Source organism: Euprymna scolopes, chromosome 2 (assembly GCF_053919585.1).
Source record: "Euprymna scolopes isolate OS-2025 chromosome 2, ASM5391958v1, whole genome shotgun sequence".
Lineage (NCBI taxonomy): Eukaryota > Metazoa > Mollusca > Cephalopoda > Sepiida > Sepiolidae > Euprymna > Euprymna scolopes.
In genome coordinates, this window is record NC_136483.1 from 40,828,209 (window position 1) to 40,854,512 (window position 26,304).

Here is a 26,304-nt window from a genome sequence, read left to right on the forward strand (position 1 = left end):
ATTGACTATCATGTGTAATCTCTACAAAATCTGCTTAAGCCAATTGTGAAGAAATTGAGATTTGAACTATTATCACCCCTTATTTTGTCCTATGATTAAAATAGGAAAATTAATGCACGCACATTATATATATATATATATATATATATATATATATATATATATATATATATATATGTTTTTTTTTTTTTTTAAAGGCAGCAAACGTAAAATTGACAACTCTATTCTCTTTAATAGCAGATTTGGCAACTGTCGGTTATTTTTACTTCAGCTTGGTTTGGCAATTCATTATAAAGAGAGTGACATCCAAGCAGGATTTGCAAATTGCAAATAATACGATCAATTTACTGAGAGAAACATTTGATGAACAAATAATTTAAGGAAATGGAACTGTCAACTGACCACCACATTTGTGAAATTTAATCCCATTAGATTATTTTCTATGGGGATATGTTAAGTCTGATATCTACACTGATAAACCAGACACAATGAACCACTTAGAAGGCAGCATTCGATGCATTATTGCTAAAATGCAGCCTAATTTAATATGCGATTTATTTTAATTTTAAGTTTGCGGCCTCTTAAAAAAACAACAACCCATAAAGAACAAGATTGATTCAAGTACATCATAACTTATGTTTTGTTAAAATGGTGTACACTTAAATAAGCAAATGTGCATTTTGAAAACATAAGTCTTTTCCCCTAAAATGCAAAAATAAGTTTTAATATTGTTTCAAAAATAAGAAAAAAAAAACATAAATGCATTTATCAATTGTGTTTTATGTAAACACTTTACAGATTCATATTTGCTTTTGTGATTAGAAAAAAAAAAGAAAAAGAAAAAAAATTAATTCTAATTAATTTTATAACATTGTTATTTTTAAAAATTAATCTTAAGACATTGATGTTTTTTTTAATCAATTTTAAGATGTAACTATTTTTATTTTTTAATTGCAAGACATCATTTTAATTAGTTTTATGATATTTAATTAGTTTTATGAAATTTTTTTGTGCATTTTAACAATGCTTTTAACCGATTCAGTTTTTAATCTTTAAATTAAAAAAAAAAGGTTAAGTTTTTGCACTCCATATACTACTAAAACTCTGGATATCGTACATTTGTTTGTCTCTTGATATCACATAAGGGATATCATCCACTTAAACAAGATTAAGTTATTGAGAAGAGATCCTTTATGGTAACAAAAATTCTCAGGTAACAGGATAATATTAGCTATTATAACACAGAACATAGACAAAGAGTGAAAGATTGTCTCTATGGACATTGACACACACACACAAATATATATATACACAAGCTAGACAAACTGTCTACAGCTACATGGTTTAGTATATTTTAAAAATACATAATATTTTATGTTAAAAAAGACAGAGTAATAAATAGGAGATATATATTAATACATATGTGCATTATGCATTCATACATCATTCTTTAATTAGTTTCTATAATTGAGATGGTGTTCAGCAGCAGCTCATATCAGAGAAAGAGAGAGAAGGATCAAAACAGAGAAAGAGAGAGGGAGAGAAAAATTCATGTGTTGATATATGAAAAGGATTAAAAAGAGAATGTTATATTAGTTGAGAGAAAGAGAGGGAGCATGAGTTGACAGTAAAAGGAATACAAACTGAGGAAAGGGATAACATTGAATATTCATGTTTTGAAAAGTCACCGACATTACCAGTTTTTTTTTTTTTTTTGGTTATTTAACTGGAATTTCCATAGAAATTAGAAATTTATTAGCTCTGATTTTAAAACTTACCTAGACTTTTTATAAGTGAATTCATTTGGAAAAAAACTGTTTTGTTTACAAGCAGCATAATTACTTATGTTTCATATCAGCTCTTCCTGACTTTTACATTTATCTTGAATACATACTAAGTTATTTCCATTAGTTTTACACACAAAGGAATTTATATTTATATATATCTTTGTCAGATTAGTGTGAGAGAAGCTTGATAAAGAAAAATAAAAAAAAATAAGAGTGTAATATTTATTTATATATATATTACAAAAAATCAGAACAATATTAGTTTTGTCAGTTTCAAATCCAACAATCGAATGGAGGCTGAAGAGAAACCATAAAGAGTGGTCACATGCTGTTCATCTTTGTTGGATTTGAAACCAACAGCATTTATGTTGTTCTGATCTTCTATAATATAAGAGAATGGAAACATTGTGGTTTATTTTATATCTATTAAATTAAATCATGAAATAAAAATAGATTTTGTAAAGTTCTTTTCTAATTCCTTTTTTTTTTTTTTTTTTTTTTTTTTTTTTTACTTGTGTTTGAATATTTATCTCTATATCAATAAAATAGTGTGTCCACTTCTCATGAGTCAGCATGTTTCTCTTCTCTCTGTAACTTAAACATTAATTATAAATAAGAAACTTAATAAGTAATAGATTTATCAAAATAAAAAAAATGCAATGATGAACAGAATTAAAATGGATTTGTTAGAAACCTTATTTTAAAAAAAAAAAGGTAAAATCAGATCCACCAGAATTCATTTCCATTTCTTCATAAGCAAGTAAGCCATTTTAATATTTTGTTAATTGAAAAAAAAAATATCTTGTGACCCCTTCAAAATTATAATACAATTTTGGAGCATTTAAACTATCAAATAAAGAGTGCCATATAGTATGTGGTTTATTTTTTTTTTACCTTGTTACAGTATATGGTCTACCAGCTTGAACGTTTCCTACCCCACAAAGATTATATTTATAAATAGTAAACGATTAAAACTAATTATATGGACATCAACGAGTTAAATATGAATTGAAAAATAGTAAAAAGAAAAAAGAATATCCTTCATTAACCCAACCAATAATCCTAAGTCCTAATTAGAGTATTGTCACCCTGGACTGAGACTTAGTAGTTAAATTAATAAAGAGTATTTCTGTTTTTTTTTTTTTTTTTTTTTTTTTTAGAGGGGGGGGGGCAGATAAAACAAACTTTGTTTGAACTTTTCTGACTGTTTACATAAACACTGCCATATTTCACTTATGTACTCTAATATTTTTCCATCACAAGTTTTCCTGTTATTTTATTTGTAACTTGTGTGCCTACCAACAGAAGCACCACAACAGTTATATATATATATTACCAGACAGTTATACTTTCTTATAATACATTTTAAAAAGGTAGGTCACATACTACAGCAGATAGAATTTCATAGGCTACATACTATAACAGTACTAAATAAAGTCATTTTTGATTTAATCTCACTTTATAAAACTATTGAATGTAAATAGTTCTCCCAACTTTCAATCTTTTAATACATGAGGATTTGCTAAGACTTTTAAAGTCAGTTCAAACAACTTCCTTTTTAGAAATTTAAATGTTTCTAAATTCCTTTTAAAGTTAGAAGAGACAGACACACGGTAATTCATTAACTTTTTTCCCCAACTATTAACAAAAGATTAAAATGGCTGACTTGTCCACAAATAAACAGAAATGCATTAATTTTGTAATTAAATAACTTTTAAAGCACGGATTTTTTAAAATTTAGTTTTATTTTATGCTAATGCATTTTTTTCTTTCATAAAATAATTGATTAATAGTATATAAAAAAGTTTAAGTCACATAGAGGCAAGAAACACATTAATATGCAGAATTCTTGAAAACTTTTTTCAAAAAACTTAATTTCTAATGTTGATTAAGAAGATCATTTAAGTGGTCAGCCATGTTTGTAGCAAACTAAAATGGAAAAAAAATTCAATTTTGTAAATTAGCGTTGGAGTTTAGCTGTATTTTTAAATAAAATTCAAAGTTAATATCTATTAGGGTTTTTTTTTAAATATAAAACCAACATGATAGATGTATTTATCAAATGAAAATTAAAATTAGAAAATAGTCAAGATTAAATAAAATAGAGCAAAATTGAAATTAGAAACAGACAAATTTACTGAAAAATTTACAATTGCAAAGTTGAAACAAATCCAAGTGAATAAATTCTGTTTCTCAAAAATTAATAACTGGATTTTATTTTTACTTTTTCATCTGAAGAATTCCAGAATTCCTAAAATACAAAAATACACAACAAAGCCAACAAAATTTCAGGTCTGAAATGGATATTTTAATATTTTAGTTTGTATGCTAGAAACTTTATTTATAAAATAATCTGATCAGATATTGTGTGTGCATATACATATAAATAAACATGATTTGTAAAATCTTAAAAGTAGATTAATGAATAAATTACTTATTTAAAATTAAAATAGTTAATTACAAAAAAATGTAATGAATTAATAGACGTTTTAAAAGTCCTGTTAATATAATTTTGGGTAAAAAAATAATTAAAAATGAATTAAAAATAAAGCGAAAGTAAAAATACTGGGCAAAGCCAACTAAATTATACTAGTAAAACAAATTATGAAAATTTCCTTTTGATTCCCGAGATAAAAACAATGTTCTCATATATAGAGTTCATTATAAAATTTTTATAAGAAGAAAAAATATGGACCTGTTCTTATAAATTAAAAAAGTTTTCCCCAACAGATAATTTTAATTAATATAGATAACATACAAATTTATCAAACATTAGTTTATAAAAATCAGACTTATGGATGGCCCAAATAATCTACAATCTATATAATTATAAAACTCAAATAACCTTGTAATGAGTGTTGTAAACCCACATCCGGTTTATGACTTCCGGTTACGCATGCATACATAAACATAAACCCATAACAGCATAAACAAATCGCTACTTTTGCAAAATTTGACCTGCGCACTGAAATATTAACGTTATTATTTTAAAAATTATTATTAAACATGGGAAGGGTGAGGATGTTTTGCAACTATTCTGTATTACAACTATACTGTCACAATTTTCTTACAAATAAATCAACTTTGAGCCGTTGACAACCATAAGAACAATTTACAACGGCGATTTCCCCACCGCCTTCCCTTTTTTTTTTAAAATTAATTCTCCATTTTTTTAATACACCTTTCTTAAAAACATTCATACATTTTTTTCTACACTACCAACATAAATAAATAACCCCGAAAATGTTTTTTTTAAAATTGCGTTACAAATAAATAATCAACGCAACAATAAAATGTATTGTTTTACTGTGTACGTTTTCAGCGTCCCAATTGTTTTTTTTTTTGCGTTGAAATTATCCAAATAAATAATTGTTAATACTTTCTGCATTTTTTTTTTTCCATCATTCATTTCTGTATTACGTTTAAGTTATTTTAACGCAATTTTCTTACAAATAAATCTACTTTAACCTGTTGACAATCATAAAAGCATTTTACAACGACGATTTACCCAGTGCCTTCCCTTTTTTTTTTTCAATTTATTCTACATTTTTTACTACACCTTTCTTAAAAAAACATTCATACATTTTCTTCTACACCAACATAAATAAATAACCCAGAAAATGTTTTTTTTTTTTTAATTTGCGTTACAAATAAATAATCAATGCGACAATAAAACATTGTTTTATTGTGTACGTTTTCAGCATTCCAATTGTTTTTTTTTTTTGCAATTAAATTAAAAGATATATCAAAATTTGAATTTAACTTTGAGTATTATGGTATCTGTTCAGTGCACATTTACCAATAAGTATGGCAAACCACTTATAATTCAATGGCTGTAAGTTTTTTTTTTTTTTTTTAAATAAACAATTATAAACAGAACGACTCATAAAAATCTATCTATATTCTTTTTTCATTTTAATATACTTTCATAGAAATGTTTCTGTTATGTTACAAAAAACTATTTTCTTTACATCACAAGTATCACGTTCATGTACTAATTCCATAGCTAATATAACATACTGACCCAACGGGTCATGGGTCGTCTAGTATTTCTCTATTTTTGCTGAAAACTAGCCAAGTCCAGAAATGACAAAAGGGCTATAGACATAATATATACAATATAGATAAGTGATGTTAAGAGAGGTATTTGTAAGGATTGCGGAGTTAAGGATTTTGGAAGGAGTTAGAGTAAGAATACTAGGAGTTTGATGTTTTAATCTTCCAACAATGTCTGACTATTGGAAGACTTTAAAATAAGTAAAATGTTTTGCAATTTTAGGAAACTGAGTAAGACATTATACCTTCTGATTCTGCAATCCTAGTATTTGTAAATGCATTAAAAAAACTAAAATGGACCAAACAGGAATAATGAAAAGGGATGATTGGCAAAGATTCCAACACAATATTGAGGGTAAAGTATATTGTGGATTTATTTTTCTTAGACTGGGCTAGTGTTCAAGAGAGCTACAAGATTATTGGCTACTAGGACATTCAATAACTAAAAATTAAAGAATTCTGATTTTTATAGAAAAATGCTTTTCTAAAATAAGGTACAAAGGATGTGTAGCTTATCTCAATACAAAGATCTGTGCAAAATTAAACATCCCGTGCTTAGTTCAAAACATGTGATATCAGCTACTTAGTCAAGTAATCTTGTACATTTCTCTAGCTCTCTTGAACACTAGCCCAGTCTAAGAAAAATAAATCATCCTTTTAATTTTTAGTTCATCCTTGGAGAAACTTTGACATTTCCCTCAACAAACACTTCTTAATCTCATTTAGAAAACTCACTATGTCTGTCTCCATTTTTTCAAACTATCTCCTGAGAAATGTAAGGTCGCAGAGTGGTGCACTACGGTTCAAATGATTGCATATTTTGTGGGCCATTTTTTATGGGTCTTTAGCTGTTTAACATAGTTGCTTCAGAGCAAAAATTAAAAGAAATTACAACCTGCACAAGGATCATAATGGCATCTCTGCATGCATGCATCGATTGACCTGGCATGTCTTGGCACATAAAAGTATATATTGTAGATTTCCAATGCTTTCAGAATGCTTGCCCTGATAGAGCTGTGATTAGCGTGAATGGCTACTAACAGTAGGATTGAGATTTTGATCCCTAATAATTCATTTTTTTTTTTTTTTTTTACATTCCTGGCTTCATAATGTTATTATGTAATAATTTTACAAAAAGAAATATTTATTTATAAAAAAAAAATACAGAAAAATCTTTATGATGTACATACCCGTTATGAAACGAAAATGTATTATTCCAAAAACGTAACATAAATTGATCAAATAGTTTTTTTTTATGTATAATCTTTTTTTCTTTTTTTTTTTTTTTAATGATTTTTCACTGATTTTAAGAGTAAATCGCAATTTTTCAGGAATAAATTCCTACTTCAGCCACATAAATTCTTTAAATTTTTTTATTACTCAGTTACATGAGTAAAAATGTTTTTATTCTTTTTCATTTTGTGTGATACAAACAAAAAAGTTTTTTTAAATAAGCCATTCGAAAACCTGGTTGGTTGATTGGTTGTTTTTATTTTACAGCATATCAACCTTTTTCAGGTTATTTAATGCTGAATCCAGTGATTTTGACGAACGATTTTTTAATGGAGTATATTTGTTTTTTAAGTCGGATTCTATTTAACCCATAGTTGGGACCCTAACAGGTACTACCACTCCGGGTCAGAGTGGACCTGGGAGCAATGGCAATTAAAGGGTGGCTCCACACTCCCCAAAGCCCGCAAGCTGGGACCTCACCATCAGATATAGTTTTAGGTCATATCCAGGACCTCGAAAATCTGGATTGCTAATAACTATCAAAATTAATTTATTTATAAAGCTCACTATGTCAGTCTGTTTGCCTCCATTTTTTGCTTTCAAATTTTCCTTTAGGTTTCAATTTTTTTACTTTTGAAATCACTACTATATATTGAGCATAATATCATATGAAATAGTCAATAGATAATCGACTATTATAATATATACGAAATCTGAATAAATTAAAATATATTTAAGTGTATTTTATGACCGGGCAACGTCAGGCATCCCCTGCTAGTACATAATAAAACTAAGTAATAAGCGCATTTACACACAACATAAATATGCTTCCTCATTCTTTTTATTCTTCACTCCAACCTATGACAGATTTATTTTCTGGCATTTTTCTTCATTTCATATTTTTATATATCGAATTTATTTGGCAAATTGCTATTTAGTTTAAGACATTAACAACCATCTCCATTTGATACCAAGGGAGGTTGGCTATCTTCAGCATTTGTTGTAATAGCTTGACAATGAGGAAAAAAAAAAGAAAAAGAATAAAAGAAAAACAATATATAATTCACTGATTATAAAGGCTCGATTTGGCTGAAATATTTCATTTACAATGTTTTCATTTATTGGGGGGGAAAAAAAATCTTCTGGCATTGAATTCAGTTTCAAATATGATTTCTTATATTTAGGTTGCTATTTATTTATGGTCTGCTAAACCCACAAGTGTCATTGTTATCTGAACATTGTTCAAATTATTCCTTTATTCACATCTTGATTATTACTTTCATAATGTTTTCGTCAATGTAACCTCTCACCCTCTTTAGACACATCTTTTCAAACTCGAGCATATTTACATCAAACCCTGGAACTTATACTGAATTTTAAACTTAACCATGACTGGGTAGAAATATTAAGTGTAATTTTTAGTTTTTTCTTATTTATTACTTTGAACCTTTAACCTTCAGTTAACTAATTGTTCCTCAGTGTCTTTCAGTCTAAAGTGGGAGTCTTCGGAAGTTGAAGGTTCAATCTTCAATTTTAGTTAAGAATAAAATTTTAAAAGAAATATAACTCTACCTGGTCTTAGCTGACTAAATGAAAACAATTCACACCAATAAATTAGTTTGAAACTTCATACAGATTCCTGATTTTGACATAAATGTGTCAGAGTTCAAAAAATGCACTCAAAGAAAGTCAGAAGTTACATTGGCTAAAATGTGAAAAGAACAATTAAGATGAGAATAATTAAAATAATCCAAAATTAATCCTCATCTAAAAATTTCCAAAACTTAAAATTTTTTCTTAGATTTAATCTAAACATTAATAAGAAAATTTAGAAAAAAATGTTAAAACTATTTTGTTGAAGTTCTATTAAGCACATGCAGCACAAAATGTGCATGATATATGGATACATACTTTGGAATGCTTAATGAAAAATAAGTTTTTAAACAAAATGAAAAAAAAAAAAGACTTATTTATAATCTGTTATTTTCAGTTGTCTATTATGATAAAGTTGTATTCCTGTGGGTTCACAATTTTATTAATATATACAAAAAGTACACTGTTTCACAATTTTCATACTGAAAATAGGCTTTTATACACTTTTATTCCATCATTTCTATTAGTGTTGGGACAATTAATTGGAATTGGGAATCCTAAAGATCAGAACTTTTTAGGGTTTCAGAATCAGAAAGATTTTTAGCCTAATTTCCGATTCCAAAATTGATTCTGATATATTTTAAAAACTTAATTTTTTATTGCTAGTAAGTAATTATTAATATTTGTTTAAACTATTAATAAAACTAAAATTCATAGATCATACTAACATCAAAATACAAGGTAAATTTATTTTACTTCCGTATATAAAAAAATTGAAACTTTGCATAATTTAGGTAACTTTCAAAAAATGCACTTGATTTAAAAAGGTTCTAAAATGTTTAAAAATTAAATAAAACATTTTTTCAAGAAAAAAAATACTGTCAAACATCATTAACAATTAAATTTAAAGTAAAATATAAAGAGTGTTTTTACTCTTTAATTCATTTATTTTATACTGCTGAGTTTGTGGTTGATTTTTTGCTAGCTACCTACCCTGGCAAATTTTACTAGGGGTCAAAAGAATATGTAAAAAAAAAATTTGAGACATTTTCTTAGATTCAAATATTAAATATAAATGAATTTGTGAATTTTCACACCTATATACCAGAAAAACCTTTAATATCAGTTCTTTGATCTTGCTGATTTTTCATGTCTATATTACTTACTGTGACTTAAGAATTCCCTGACAAAAGGTAGTTAAAATGAGCCATAGTTTTCGTTTTGAAGTGAGATCCCCCTCCTCTCCTCATGTCTGTGTACTGATTGTAAAACAAACTTTGTAAACATAGAAAACGTTTGGAATGGAGATAGAAGATAATAAAATCACGAACTAAGAAAAGTGATTCTTTGATGTTAATATCATTGAAATTATTTGGTAGTTTCTCTTCCATTGACGAGATATGCATAAATAACAACGAAATTTTCTAACATTAAAATGTAAGTGTATTTTGAAAACTATTTCTAAGACATTTCAAATATTTTTTATGGATTAAATTTGATTACTAACATCTTTATTAAATTTTGTTACATATTTGAACTTATAATGTATCTTTGTAAAAATTAAATATATTCTTTTACTATATAAAAACTTCTAAGTATTAATATTATTGCAGATCAATTCAATACCCTCTGTGAAATCACTATTCCAAATTAAGACGAGATTCTACACGTGAACATTTCGAAAACTTGGAGAGAAGAAAAAGAACAAGAAAGATCAATTATTTAATAATTTAGAATTGGGGACTAGTTTTACATATTGATTTAATACAATTCAGAGACATTCTAATATTTTAAAACAGTTAACCAAAAAATGTTATTTTTCTCCGAGAGATAAATTCTGTGCATTCATATTTGTGTGTGTTGGGGATTATACTTTTTTCAGTGATTACGTATAGTTTTATAACCTTCCTAGTCAGGCATAGAATTAGTGGTAAAAATAATCAACCTCCTAAAATGTTAGAATAGCCTGGAAATGATGATTATTTTACGTTAAATTTATATATGAAACTTATCTCACTCTAAATTCTAAAATGATTGTATGTTTTTTTTTTTTCATTCAGTTTTCATGTTATCCACACGTACTCAACTAAAATACTAGAATCTCCTTTTTGTGGTTGTTTTAGATGAGGGCATTAATCTAACAATCTACCATTAGTATTTGTGTTGGTATTACTATTATTATTAGCTGCACCTTTTTTTCCTTTTACAATAAAACAAATCAATCTATTACATATATTTTAGATTGACAGCAGCATAATGGATCAAATCATTATAATTAAGGTAACAAAATATGTACGCCTGTCTAGTTCTTTTCATGTTAAAAATGGTTTTCTAAATAACAACTACTTATTTAGAAACTGGTTCTTAAAATGGGAAGATGGCTTTATAAACTATTCTGTTCTCAAATAATCTTATTTTGCATACCTATTAACCCTTATCCTCGAGTGGCCTCTGGGCCTTGATAAGTGGTGACACCCTTGTATAAAAAAAAAAAAAAAAAATATCAATCGTCAGTTATTTTCAAATTGCATTTTATCAATTAACGATGAACTAATGCAACTTAAATATTTCAATCAATTACAAAAATATTTGAGAAAAAATATTTGAGATCTACTCATGTAGTATACCTTCCCCTAAGTGTATTTTTTTTAATGTTTTTCGAAAATATATGTAGACATTACACAAAAGTTTTACAGTAATTTGAAGAAAAAAAAAACAAAACAAAACAAAAAAACAAATCTCTATTTAGACATTTAAAAAGAATCGGAATTGGAAATTTATAAGGGTATCGGTAATTGTATCAGAATCGGGAGAACTTTTGGAATCGTCCTGTCACTAATTTCTATACATATTATTTATTCAAAGGAAATCTACATCACAGAAGTCATCTAATTTACGTATTACATTAAAGAAAATCTATTTTAATAATTAGCTTTGTTATTTATGGTCTATAATAATAGAATTGTTTTAATTGTTCTGTTTAAGAATATTATTTACAGTTCATTTCATTGAATTTATTTTTAATTTATTTTATTTGCTAAACTGGCAAATTTTAGATAATTTTTCCTTTTGTTTAAAAATGGAAGTAAGCTTTATTTAAAAGCTTACACAACAGAAACTGATTAGAGAGATACGATGATAAAAGGATGATTTTTTTTTTTAAACCATGGCAAATTATTATAAATTTTTAGCCCCCCCCCCTTCTCTGCCATTCAAAAAATTTAATCTGACTTCTGCTAGCTTTCAATCATTATGTGCGGACACTGTCTGATTCTCTTTGGGGGGAAATGTTTATTCAAAGATTCGATTAATAGCAAATACATAAATACAATTTACACACAAAAAAAAAAAAAATAGAAGAAATCTTTCTAGATCGAGGCAGCATTTACTCAAAGTTTAATTTATTCTGTGCAGATTATTTTAAAATAATTTGTCAACTTTTTACTTGGCTGTCTGAATTGAATTTTATTTTTTTATTTAAGCAAAATATTTGAAAAAGAAACTGTATTAAATATATTGTTTCTAAATTGGATACATTTCTATGCATTTTAAAATGTTTTAAGTGTATTTTTTAATTGATTGGAGTGTTCAGCTTTCTTTTTACATTGTAAAAATAATTTATTTTGTGTGGGATGGGTAGTTAATTTAGTTAATATATTTCTTTGGTGGGGGGGGGGATATTAAAAAAAAAAATTATCCAATGTGCATTTGTTAAAACATCTAAACAATTTGAGGTGCGAGGGTGTTTTGCTATCCCTTAAAAATGTGATTTTTCTTTTTAAGGGCGATTACATTTTAATGTTTTTATCTATTTAGTACTTCTGCAGTTTATAAATTATTTTTTCTAGATAGGATTTTTAAATTAATTCGATTTTTACTGTATCTTTTGTTTTTAAAATTTTTAATGTAACAATACAGAATAGTAAAGAAAGCCTTCCCGCTACCATATTAAGAATGTTTTTTTAAATAATAAAGTTATTCATTCTGTACAGTCTGTAAACTGCAAAAATATTAAATGTTTTAAGTGTTTACCCCCACCCCAGGTTATATTTGAAACAGACAACAAAAAAAATAAAATAAAAAAGAAATTGGAATAATTTCTATATGGTTTTGAAGGTTTTAAGTGCTATTTTTGTATAGTTTTGTTATCACTTTTTCATTTATTTTTAGTAAAATATGACTATTTTTCATCATTTGAGTTTACCCCCTTCTCCCAACCCACCAAAATCTAAAAAAAAGTTTATTCTTCCTGTCCCTCAGCTCTGCCTCCCAAAAAACTTTATTAACCAGCCCTCAACTAAATCAGATAAGTAAAAAAAAAAGAAGCCATATTGTGACTAAATATTATACTCATTTTAAATACAACTATTTTATTGACAAATGTGCATGTGAAATGGTAATGTCTTCAGCTCCCTCCTTATTTATATTTGAAACAGAAAACAAGAAAAACTAATTTTGAGTAATTTCTATGTGGTTTTGAATGTTTTTTTTTTAGTGTTATAAATCTGTACATTTGTCATTTTTATTTAACAAAACTAGTATTTTCCATCACCTAAAAAAAAAAAAAAAATCAAAGAATGTTTATTACCTTCCCCTGACATTATGGTCAATATTTTTTGCATTGTACTTTTGGTGGACTACCAACTACTAAATGATAGATCTATATATAAAAAAAAATTCCTTTTGTAGCAATAAAACAGCTGCAAACAAATTTAAATGCAAAACTTACAAGAAAATTTACTCAGCGTTACCTGGTACAAATGCTCCATATTCTAAGTATAGCAGGTGTGTTCAAACACAATCTGGGCAGCATTGAGTATCTTTGCTATTTTCAAAAACTGAAGTCCTTTAGCAAATCAGACCAGTAAGATATTACCAATAAATTCCTAAAAGGTATTTCATTTAATTGTTTATTATTGGTTTTATTTTGAAGCACATGATTATAAAACATGACAGTATGACTGGAAATATATTCTTATTTAATGCCTTTTCTACTTAAGAAATATTGCTATCAAACAAATTATTTAAGTTATTGGCAAAAGTAGAGGTTTTGGAAGAAATGTTTTTCTCTAGAAATAATGCACAAAGAAAAGGTTTTATAACCATCATAAAAATGACGAGATCAGTAGTCTTTCGAAGATGAATAAGGAAAACCATGCTAGGTGAGTAGCTTAAACATGAACACAAATTCTATTTGTTTACACAAAGTCAGGTTAATATTTTCATGCAAATTTTAAAATATATGGAAGGGCCATAATGTAGTGGTTACAAACACGGCCTATGTCGGGTTTAAGTTTTTTTTATTACTTTCACTAATACCCTTATGAAATCTTCTTTGGCATAGCTGTTTTAGAGGTGGAATAGGTAGGGGAGGTAACTCCTATTAACTAAGAAAAAAAGCATATTTTGCAATAAATAACTTAGGACGCTAAATAATCGGTTAATCAATCGAAAAAGGAATCAAGTTAATTAACAAACTAAAAATAAAAATGTTAATAAAATAATTAAACTTGTTAATTAACGTACACAAAATCAAAAATAAATGAACTCGTGTTAATAAATAAAAAAAAAATTATATTATATATTGATCCCTTATCGCAAGAATAATGCGAGGGAATACTTCTTCCTTTTCTGCGAAAGAAATTCCATGAGATGAAAGAGAAACATGTACTTAATTAAAATAAAAAATTCAATAAGCCAATTAAAAAGTTGTTGATCTTTCGAATAGCCAACAATGAACAAGTTGTTTTCCATTAGCCAATGACAAATTTGGGTATTTGTTTTTGTTAAAGTTTGTTAATTAATGTGTTTTATTTTTGAAAACTAGTTCGGTAATTTTTTGTATTAACGGTTTAGCATCCTTAATTATTTATTGCAAAATATGCTTTTTTTTTTTTTTTAGTCAATTGGAGTTATCTCCCTCAGATTAACCCACCTATAAAACAAAAGCACCATCCTCTTCAGCTACGAATTAAACAGGGAACTAATCAGAGATGCCCCATGGGGAAATATTTTTTCTCTCCCTGCTGAACAGTGTGCAAACGAGACCACTGACTGGTCCAAAACTGCAATCGAAGCGCATGTTCCCATGCGGAAATTTTATAGTAAGCCCCACTCTCTCCAATGATTTACTTCGACCTGTGCAACTGCCATTGCTCAAAGGCAGCATGCACACCACAGATTTAACCGACATAAGTCCAGTTCAAACAGACTGAAGTATATAGAAGCTAGAAATAACGTTAAGAAAGAAATAGCGACAGCTAAGAGAGAATTTACGGAAACCGCTAAAAAACACATCGAAGCACAAAAACTAGGAACTTGAGACTTCTGGAAAATCTACAACAGTGTAGTAAATAATGGCCAATCAACAATTCCCCCACTAACCAAAAATCATGAGGTTGTCTCCTCAGCAACCGAGAAGGCTAACATGCTTGCCAGTCGGTTTGCCTCAAACTCCACACTGGACCCTTCCAACCACTCCCTACCTGACTTTCCTATGTGGACAGACGCCACGCTAGATGATCTGAAAATCACCCCTGCTCAGGTGCATGCTATCATAAAAAACCTTGACACTTCAAAACCATGTGGACCCGATCTCATCCCAGCTGTGCTATTAAAAAAGTGCTCAGCCGAAGTAGCTCCAGTTCTCTCCAAACTCTACAACAAATGTCTTAATGAAGCTTGCTTTCCGGGCTGTTGGAAAACTGCTTTTGTTGTACCAGTATTCAAGAATTCTGGCGAAAGAACTGACACATTAAATTATCGCCCCATTAGCCTCCTCCCACTTTTTGCCAAAATATTTGAGACCTTAATTAACCATGCTTTAGTCCATCACCTTACAGATGCTAAACTTCTGACTGACTAACAATATGGATTTAGACAAGCCTGTTCCACAGCAGACATCCTAACTAATCTCTGAATGTATATCCCATTCACTGGACAAAGCGGGAGAGGGCAGAGCGGTAGCTCTAGATATATCTAAGGCTTTTGACAGGGTATGGCATGGGGGTCTCCTCAGGAAAATTAGATCATATGGTATCACTGGTAGAATACTTAACATAATTAAATCCTTCTTAGATAACAGAAAAATCCAGGTTGTCCTTGACGGTCATACATCGAAACAATCTATATATATAAAAGCGAAAATGTATGTTCGCTTTTTGTGTATGTCCAAGAAAGGCTTTTTTCAGAGAAGCGGTCAGTCACTAAACAACTTTTTAAAACTTTTTATATCACATGTAAATCGTAATATCTCAGAGTTAACGGAGCCCGCCTGTTTATTTAATTTGCTCGACTTCAGGAAGATAAATATTCAACAGTTTTCGCTTGCCGCATGTAGGTTAGACCTTTTCCTATAATGTTTCCCCCTACGTCTTAGGGGGGGGGGGGAAGCATTCCCGCACTAAATGAAATGCTACCATGCAGTCAAAAGTTGACCTCATTAAGTCATTAAAACGTGCACCTGCCAATTTAAGTAATTAAATAAATTCAAACGTATTTCTGTCAGTATGTCGCGGTGGCGCGATGATTAACGTCGCACGTTTTTGTTTTTCACACTTTAATTTCCAACTTTGCCTCAAGGGTTCGATCCTCATACTTACCTAACAAAACTTTTTTTTATTTTAACCCCCCTCCCCCTGGAGTTTGGATTTACCCAAAACCACACACACCTCCAAACACCCGTGCAACGCCGGGTACCCCTCGCTAGTATGATATAAATGCGGCAGTGCCCCAGGGGTCTATCCTTGGACCTCTATTGTTCCTTATATTCATAAATGACCTCCCCGACAAAATTGCCTCTGAGATGGGTATATATGCTGATGACACTACACTCTATAATAGGCACGACAGGAAGACGAATGAAGACATTTCTAAAGAAATGGCAGAAACACTAGAGGAAGACCTCCAATTTGTAGTGGAATGGGGACAAAAATGGTTGGTCACGTTCAATGCCGCCAAGACTAAACTAGTTTCATTCAATAATTACAAGAAACCCTCTACCACCTATAACAATGGCCAACGACTCTTTATCTGAGAGTACGTCTTTCAAACTCCTTGGCCTAATGTTCACAGGAAACATGAGTTGGAACAATTATATCGAAAGCATTACCAGTGCCGCTGCAAGAAAGGTGGGCTCTCTCTACCGTGCTCGACAACTACTAACACCTGAAAGTATCCTGTACCTCTATAAGGCCACCATTCACCCATGTATGGAGTATTGCTGTCACATTTGGGCTGGTGCATCTGCTACTAGTCTCTCGCTCCTTGACAGGGTTCAAAAGAGAGTCGCAAACCTGATAGGCCCTGAACTGACATCTAAGCTTCAGCTTCTGTCCCATCGACGAAATGTTGCATCCCTCTGCCTGTTCTACAAGTATTTTAGTGGTGAATGCTCTGATGAACTGCAAGCACTTGTGCCCCCACGACGTGAGCACCCTCGACAAACCCGACAGGCTGCTAAATCCCACCCCCACACTGTAGAGATCCCTAGATGTAAAAGATCTTTCTACTCCAATAGTTTCTTCACCAAAACCGTCAGACTTTGGAATTCCATTCCGAGTCCCTGCTTCCCCAACAGTACTGACATGCAGAAGTTCAAGTGTAACGTGAACCGACATCTTGCTGCCCAAATCCCTACATAGTACCCCGGTAGTTGTTGCCCCTGATAGTAGCCCCCTACACCAAAGTGGCAATTTGTCTTGTTGGGGTGAAAAAGTAAAGTAGACTCAAAACTTGGTTATGCAACAACTCTAGAAGAAAAACTCTGAAACAGCAACAGCCTTTCACTGTTTATCCTGACATCTTTTCCATTTGTATTGGACTTTTTTTTACTAGACACAAGTGCAAGAAACCATGGATATAAATTGTGCAACCCTTGCTTCATTGTAGACTCCTGACACTATTAAGTGGACTATTCATTTTCTTGAAATTGAAAATAGATCTTTTAATATATATATATATATATATATATATATATATATATATATATATATAGCAAAAATGGTAAAAACCTGAAGAAAGTGCTCAATACATTTGCAGAGCAGATAAAACGGTAATATATATATATATATATATATATAAAGAAATCAAGTAAAAAATTAAATTTACAAGCCAAAAGCTACTGTAAACTTAAATCGAATATAAATGTAATTAAAAGAAAAAAAAGGTTTATTGTCAGTATTCGTACAGACAACAATTTAAAAAATTTTTTTTTAATTTAATTACAAGCTGTTTTAGTATGAAATATAAAATCGATGCGACCGAGACAAAAATGGAACTTTGACAATTGAAAGCGTCAAGAAATGGAAATATTAAACGATTTGTGTCAAACTTTTTACATCAATATTTATAATTAATTAATATCCCAACCAAATAAAAAGGTTCAATACAACCAAGATGGGAAATAGAGTGTGTCATAAACGAACACAATTTAAGACTGTAAATTATGATTTGCAAGAATTTATTGTTCGACAGGATAGTAAAAAAAGAAATATTAAGATTTCCTTAATTCATGGAGTTTCAAAGAATGCGTTCATCAGAGAAAAGCTAAGAACAAATGAATATTATAAGGAAGCTATGAATTTGCTGGTACTGACATAAATTGAAATTGCATTATATGAAAACTATTCATGTATGCAAAAAAAGTACTATACTTAATAAAAATTCTATTAGGATTTCTTATGCAACAATGTCCAACTTAGCACAGACAATAATCTCATCAAATAAAAAAATTAAAGCAACCCAGCCAATTCCTATCCTCTTAGCCCCTAAAACTAATTGTAACTGCCAAAATGAATGCTTGACTGTTCTCTCAGTAATAACTACATCCATGAAGATGTTTACTCTTGCTCCATAACCAAGATACCAACTAACCCCCTCCTCCCAAAGACTACAAATTATTTACAACCTCCAATCCCCCGTCAATCGACTGCTAACAACTCGGCCTCTTTGATTGTACCAACTATTCCACCAGGTAACAACACTAACAGTATGAATAGTAATAAAATTTCACCTAATAATTCCCATAATAGGAATACTGATAACCCACCTCTCTTCACTGATCCAGTTCCGTCAATAAATAATCACAACAATTATTCTTTCTTTCCCTACTCATAACAATTATGGAAATCACCATTCCAGCAACAATAGCCAGACTGCACTCAAAACATGCACATACATTAGATCTATTTCAATTAAGCTAATCTCTAACCACACATCTTCATTTAATAATATAAATACGTTAGTAACCAAGGGACATCTTTAACAAAACAAAAAAACTTAGATCTAAGAACATTCCCTTCTCAATCAATTGAGCTATTCTTCCTTTACAGTTTAATTTCTTGAGTCTTCATCCCACTAATCACTTTGCTTATCCATAAGAAGGCAATCACATATTGAATTCCTTTCGACTCTTTACCTTCCTTTAAGATCTGTATTATAATCTTAAAATAATTTTTTAGACTTTCCCAAATATTATAAAAATGAGATTTATTATCTACATTCTATATTTTCTAATCCTATGATTTATTTAAAATTTACCTATATATTATAACTTCCATTAACATTTACTATAACTACTTTTAGCTTATGTTAATATTATTAGTGGTAGTAGTAGTATTACTATTAAGATTATGTCTGCATTAGACCCAATGTTTTTCAATCATTTTCCTTCTCTCTATTCGGAAATCATGCCTCCATGCTATCATTTCTGTTCAACTGAAAGCCCTTATGCCCACACATTTGTTCAAAGATGCGTCTTTTGGCACATAACCTAATTATCTCAAAGACAAACTGTTTGGGTCACAATGAAGCAACCTATTTTTACTTCTGTTGTATCTTTGAAATCAATTTTTTAATCATTACAAATCTTCAGCTGGTAATGGAAGGTTCGTTACTCTAATCTTGCTATCCCTAAGTGAAAACTTTACCGCTTTGAAATAGTTTTTCTTTATCAACTGCTTGCAAATGCAATCTCTACAGATTTGGATTATGCACATTGTTTGTTTTTTTTTAATTTGGATCGATTTGTCAACACTGTAAATATGACTAACATGAGAACATTGGCTATTTTGATTATTTTGCCATTGGAAATATCTAACCATACATATCCTTTCATCTGGATTTTTAATTTACTTTTTTCATTTCCATTTCTTTTCTCCATTTCATGAACTTTTTACACAAACTTTTTTGTTTTCATATAATGCAATTTCAATTTACGCTAGTACCAGCAAATTCTCAGCTTCACTATAATATTCATTTGCTAATATCTTTCCTCTGATGCCAACAATTCTTTGAAACTCTGCAGATTAAAAAAAATCTTAATATTTATTTTCTTAGTATCCTGTCGAACAATAAATTCTTGGAAATCATAATTTACAGTCTTAAATTGTGTTATACCATTAAAATTCAAGCATGAAATAGATATGAACTAAATTAGGTAAGTAAAAAAATGTGTTAAAAAAACAAAACAAAAAAAACAATTCGAAACAGAAAAAAAAAATCTTAAACTGATTTTTCATCCAATCTACAATAGAATCTCCCACTTTAAAAAAGTACAGCAATCTTTTAACATTTTCCCATCACCACCACATAAAGACGGAACCCATTTTGTTTCTTAAAGCATATTTAAACATGGTTAAAATACAATCCAAAATTTAGTCTATGTAAATAGATCATAAATATCCATAATACTCAGGTGCCTTTTGTTTTTAAGGCTTAATAATTGGGATTATAAAGTAGTATAGAAACATTTATATTTCTGAATGAAAAACTCATGGCCTTCATTCATAAATTACAGATCACATTGCTTTCTATACAATGAGATTAAGGATAAAATGGCACAAATACATTATAGGACCCACAGACAATTGGCTATTTCTGAAGACATTTTTTAATAATATTTAAATTTATGTTTGTTTAGTGATTGAAGATGTTATCAGAAGTAATAGATGGTTGAGATTTGGTAAACTTAAAACAAAGAAAAAAATTTTTTTTCTTTATATTAATTGACATACCAAAATCAGTAAACATAGTGAAAAAAAAAATGTAAATAATTTTTTCATGTTAGAAAAAAAAATTGATGAGGGTTTAAATTTGCATAAAGCGTTTTTGTGGCCATTAATTTTTGTAATGATTCAATGCTAATATTTGATCAGTCTTGAGTCCTACACGGTATTAATAAAAAATTTATTTAAATTGAATGAACTTTACAAATTGTCAAAATTGGACAAATTTATCAGAGATTAATAACATGACAGAGTAATATAATTCAAATGAAATATTTTTGCAGTGTATTTTAACATTTAAAAGCAGAAAAGGGAGAGCAAATAAATATAAAAGCAATAATTCAAACTAATAAGCTTTATAAAATACCTGTTGGGGATATTCAAAATTAAAAAAGAAACAAATTCTAATTAAAATAAACAAAAAACTGAAAAGAGTAAAAAATTCTAAAAAAAAAAGTAAATGAAAAAAAATGAAAGAAAAATGAAATTACAATGAAAAAAAATTAAAACGAAAAAAAATTGCAATGAAAATGAGGAAATAAAAATGAAAAAAAATGAAAGTGAGAAAAAAAATAACTAATTGGAAAAAGTGAATTAAATTGAAAAAAAAAAATCAGTTGGAAGAATAAATGAATTAAAAAAATAAGAGAAAAATAGAAAACAAATAAAAATAGAAAATAACAAAATGGAGAAAAAGGTAAAAGAAAATGGGATAAAAATAAAGGTAAAAAAAAACAAAAAAAAAACAAAAAGCAAAACAAAAAAAAAACACAGGAAAAATTTTTTTTTAAAAGAATATGGAAGAAGGAACCACATTGATCACTAAGTTCTACAAAAGGACATTTTAAGCAGAAGAAGAATGAGAGGGACAACAAGAACTCATATTAGCATTGAGAGATCAGCAAATGTGGGGAAACCAACCTTTATAGGACTGGCATCATCTTTTCCAACACCAATTTTCTTCAATAGCTAGAAAGATCCGAAGTAAACAAGACCGCGACAATTTTTGATGAGAAATTCATACAATTCAATTGTGCACCAAAATGTGATTACAAAATACTTGTGGTGGCGGCGGCAGTGTTTGAGGGTGGTGGTAGTACTGGTAAGTTTGGGGTAGGGAAAACATGCACAAACTCAAAAGTATTTTTGTTTTTTTTAAATTAGTCTCTTGTAATTATTCTTTCTAATACAAAACTTTAGAAGATCTAGTATATAAAAAATGAATATATATATATATATATATATATATATATATATATATATATATATATATGCAAATTATCCTTACTTATGACTTAAATCGCACGTACATATCCAGTATATCAATAAGACAGGGAGATTCTACTATGTACAGTTGAATAGAACAGTTCAATATTATTGTGGGAGAAATGGAACAACTTATTTTCACAAAAATCAAGAAAACAAAATATAAAATAAGAACATCATATTGTGTATTTTCTTATTGCATCTGTAATGCATAAGAAAATACACAATATGATGTTCTCATTTTATATTTGGTTGTCTTAATTTTTGGGAAAATATTATGTGCATGCTCGATTATGGAAGCTGGTAACCATGAAGCTTAACTAATTGAGTCAATTAATTTTGACTTTGATTTTATTGGTATGTGAACATTACTGAAATTTTAATATGAAAAATTTTGGTTAAAAAAATATTATTAAGATATACATATGTAAATTGTGCCATTTCTTCCACTAACAGTGAGATGAAAATGCTCTATTCAACTTCACATAATATGTCTTTATCTTTATATGTATATGTGATACCAGTCATAAGACTAATTTGCATATTGGTTTGTAAAAAGGACATTTTAATAATTAACTATTCTTTTTTACTGTTCTTTAAATTCAACGACTGTTTCGATTTTAATAAACTCACAGTTCTGTTCAGAAATACCATTTTATTTTGAGGATAAATACTTAAAATTTATGGTCAAAAGTTAATTTCTAACTATTTTCTTATCAGGGAGTTTTAAAAAATTGTAACCCATTTTTAAATTATAAGTTATGAACAAACCTCCATGTCACATATAAGTCAGCCATTTTAATCTTTTGTCTTTATATTAATAAAATGGAAACGAGTTTTCCATATATAACTTTTGACAATATAAGAAAATAAGAAAACTCTATGCACAACTTTTAGACTCACCACTTACAACTACTACTCTTACTACTACTACTACTACTACTACTACTACTGCAGCAGCAGCATGTACGTAGCCAACAATACATAGATTTTGTCCCTGTTTAATAATTCTTATTTTTTTATCCCAATGAACTCTCTCAAATACATAATCCCACAGAGAGTAGCAAAGGCTTTCAGACTAATAAAATTTAGTCTTCTTCCATAACCCAAAATCAATGCTTATGGTTAACTTCTAGATTAACTTCTTTACATCAATTTATTATTTAACTTTTTACAATACTACATTTCACTTACAGATCCAGACAGCAAACGCTTCCTTATTCTTAATGTTTGATGGAATGACAGAATAAAATTAAACTATCAGTTCACAGTACTTGAATGTTATTATTCTTCGGAATAGGAGATTGTAAAAGCAAACAGCTCAACTTGCACTAATATGGACAGCTTTGCTTACCAATAGCATGAAAACAATGTATGTTACTTATACATATTGTAATATTTACTTAACTTCCTCATGAAATTCAACAAAGAATACAACATTCCTTCACTAATAAACACAAAAAACTCTTCAAACCTATGTTTGTAGGTTTTGTGATTATTTGTCAACCTTACAAGTGAATGAAGTATGGTTTAAATGGCAGGACAGTAAAGTCGGCATATGAAAAGTTGTTGCATTCAAATTTCTATTTTGATAGGGAAAATGAAATATTTTCGATAGTAAAATTTAACTTAGATCATTTGGGTTATAGGGTTTGTATTTAAATTTGTATAAAGTCACAATTGAAATAAAAATGGTTTTGTTAAGTCATGTGTGGTTGAGCTGAAATACATACACTTTGTATTCTATCATACCGTTATACGATTTGAGTTGAAGGATCAGAACTGGAGTTAACAAACACTGAAATAATGAGGGGATGAGGAGACGAAAAAGGCAAGCACAACCAAACGCACATGCAACAGAAAGAACAAGAAATACAAATTCAAGAGAAAAATATACACAAGCAGTTTTAAATAAAAATTAAAAAAAAATAAAAATATCAAGAGAAGAAAGGCAAAATTGAACATTCCAAGAAACTACACAATGATAATATTCCAACTTTATCACCTGTTTTTAAATTTAGATGATAAAATAAAACAGGTTTCCTCAAAAGAAATTACAAATCGATTATATTCTTACAGGGATTGAGTGGCATAAAAAATATCTCATTGGGTTTCCTAACCATTGCTTGTTCAGGCCTAAAACTAAGCAAGTAATGGATTGAGAATGGCGATGAATAAACATTGAACCTGATCGACATGGCAAAACTTCCAACCCTCATACACAAGGAAGAAAGGAAAATAATTGTGACGATTAAAAAAAAAACAAAAAAACAAAAACAATTCATTTGAATGAGTTATTAAAGAGAAGTTGTTTTTACTATTAATTTTATTACTACTACTGTCAGATATTAGGAATTTATTAACTACTAATTATTTTTCTTATAATCTAGTTCAAATAATAACAATTGAAATATTAAGGAAAATTCTTGAGTGAGGATACCAACCTATATAACCAGCCACAGGTAACTTGAAAAAGAAATAAAACAAAAACTATAGAAATAACATTATACAAATCCAAGAAATATGAAAAACTGCCAGAAATTCCATAATCTGCAACTCCCGTTTCAGTTGGCACCACAGAACATGTGAAGGTTCAAGGAGTTGAAAGATTGATGATGAAAAGCATGAACCACACCTCCACTGGAAGAATATGGATAGTTTGAGAATTTTGAGGAGACTTATTGCTACGCTACTCAAATTCCAGTTGTTACCAGTGGAAAATTAATGGTAAACAGCTATTGCAATAACACAATGTGATTTGTTCTGGTTATCTAAAGAGGCAAATAATACTGGAAACCTGGAGAGGCTTATCACTCCAGAGAATTCTATGTTTTATTGTCAATGAGCAGTCACTGATAATAACTTGTGTAAATTATAACATCCACTCCCACCAACACCCCATTGTTACACATATTTTAAGATGGAAATCCATTGCTGTGAACATGCTAATCAGCAATAATAAGGGTTTCCAGAGTATATGGTTATGATCATGTTGATACACTGGTTCACAGTGTTGAGCTGACAGTTTTCAGTCTGCTTTCTTTAGATAAAAAATACAATTCAAATTGATTTCATCACTCATAATTCTTTCTGTAATAGCAACTTACAGAGATTGACCGTTAATTTTCACTGAATAATCACCAGGTATGGTTGGTTGGTTGTTTTCGTTTTACGGCATATGAACCCTTTTCGGGTTATTTAATGCCGAATCCAAAGATTTTGAAGAAAATTTTTTTTAATAGAATATATTTGTTGTTTTCACATCGGTTTCTATTTAACCCATAGTTGGGACCCTAACAGGTACTACCACTCCGGGTCAGAGTGGACCTGGGAGCAATGGTAATTAAAGGGTGGCTCCACACTCCCCAAAGCCCACAAGCTGGGGCCTCACCACTGGATATAGTTTAAGGTCATATCCAGGACCCCCACCAGGTATGATTATTGAATAAAATTTGCTCTTTTTTTGTTAGAATTGCTAGATAGACTTTGAAAGCACAAATATTAAGCCAGCATAAAATTCTCAACTCCAAAAATCATTCTTACATTTCAACTTATTTTTAACTAGCGGGGGGGGGGGGGGAGTACCCGGCAGGGTGTGTGGAGGCGTAGTAAGGAACCCTGGGAGAAGGGGAATCAAAACAACAGTAGGCAGTTTGGGTGAAGAGAGGTGTTAAAAAAAGAAAAGAAAAAGGTAGTAGGCAGTCAGGCTCGAACCTGTACCGAGGAGAAAAAAAAAAAGAAAGTAATGCCTAGTGGGGGTACCCGACGTTGCTCGGGTGTGGAGAGGTGAGGGGGAGTGGTCAAAATAACAGTAGACAGCTCAGGTGGAGAGATGTAAAAAAAAAAAAAAAAAGAAAAAAGAAAATGGTAGTAGTGCCCCCCCCCCCCCTCGGCATTGCCCAGGTCAAGTAAGGAACCCTGGGGGGGGGGGGATAACAAAATAAATTGATAGTAGCGGTGGAGGGAAGGGAGGCAAAACAACAAGAGGCAGTTTGGGTGTAGAGAGGGGAAAAAAAGTGGGAGTAAGCAGGCTGTCTCCATAGCCAAACTGGAAGTGGAGAGCATTGAAATTAAGCCTAGTCAATCAGAAAGAAAACAATGACTTGCACAAATGAAAAAACCCGACCCTCCTTGTAATAAATGGCAAAGTTTAAGGTGAAGGAATTAAGGTTTTGGGTCAATTTTTTGATATTTATCACCTGAAGGACAGAGCTTTAAAACGATCTCATCAGGATCTGTTGCCTCTGTCCTTTATATATTAGATAAATATAATTTAATTCTTTTAATACACATGAATAAAAAAATAAATTATTGCTAATTTCTTGTAATTAGTTCCTATTAATTAGTTTACCAAATAATTACAT

General features: G+C 29.6%; 1 protein-coding gene across 8 annotated transcripts in view; it reads right to left on the reverse strand.

The window, feature by feature from the left end:
* Positions 1 to 26,304, reverse strand: part of LOC145291348 (ribosomal protein S6 kinase beta-1-like) — a 282,083-nt gene that overhangs the window by 49,063 nt on the left and 206,716 nt on the right. For 4 of the 8 annotated variants that reach the window (XM_080137148.1, XM_080137134.1, XM_080137126.1 and 1 more), the window contains exon 13: positions 21,596 to 21,643. The exons of the other annotated variants lie outside the window; for them this stretch is intronic. In XM_080137148.1, the coding sequence (XP_079993274.1) occupies positions 21,596 to 21,643 (48 nt within the window). The remainder of the gene's footprint in view (positions 1 to 21,595; positions 21,644 to 26,304) is intronic. 8 annotated transcript variants of the gene reach the window in all.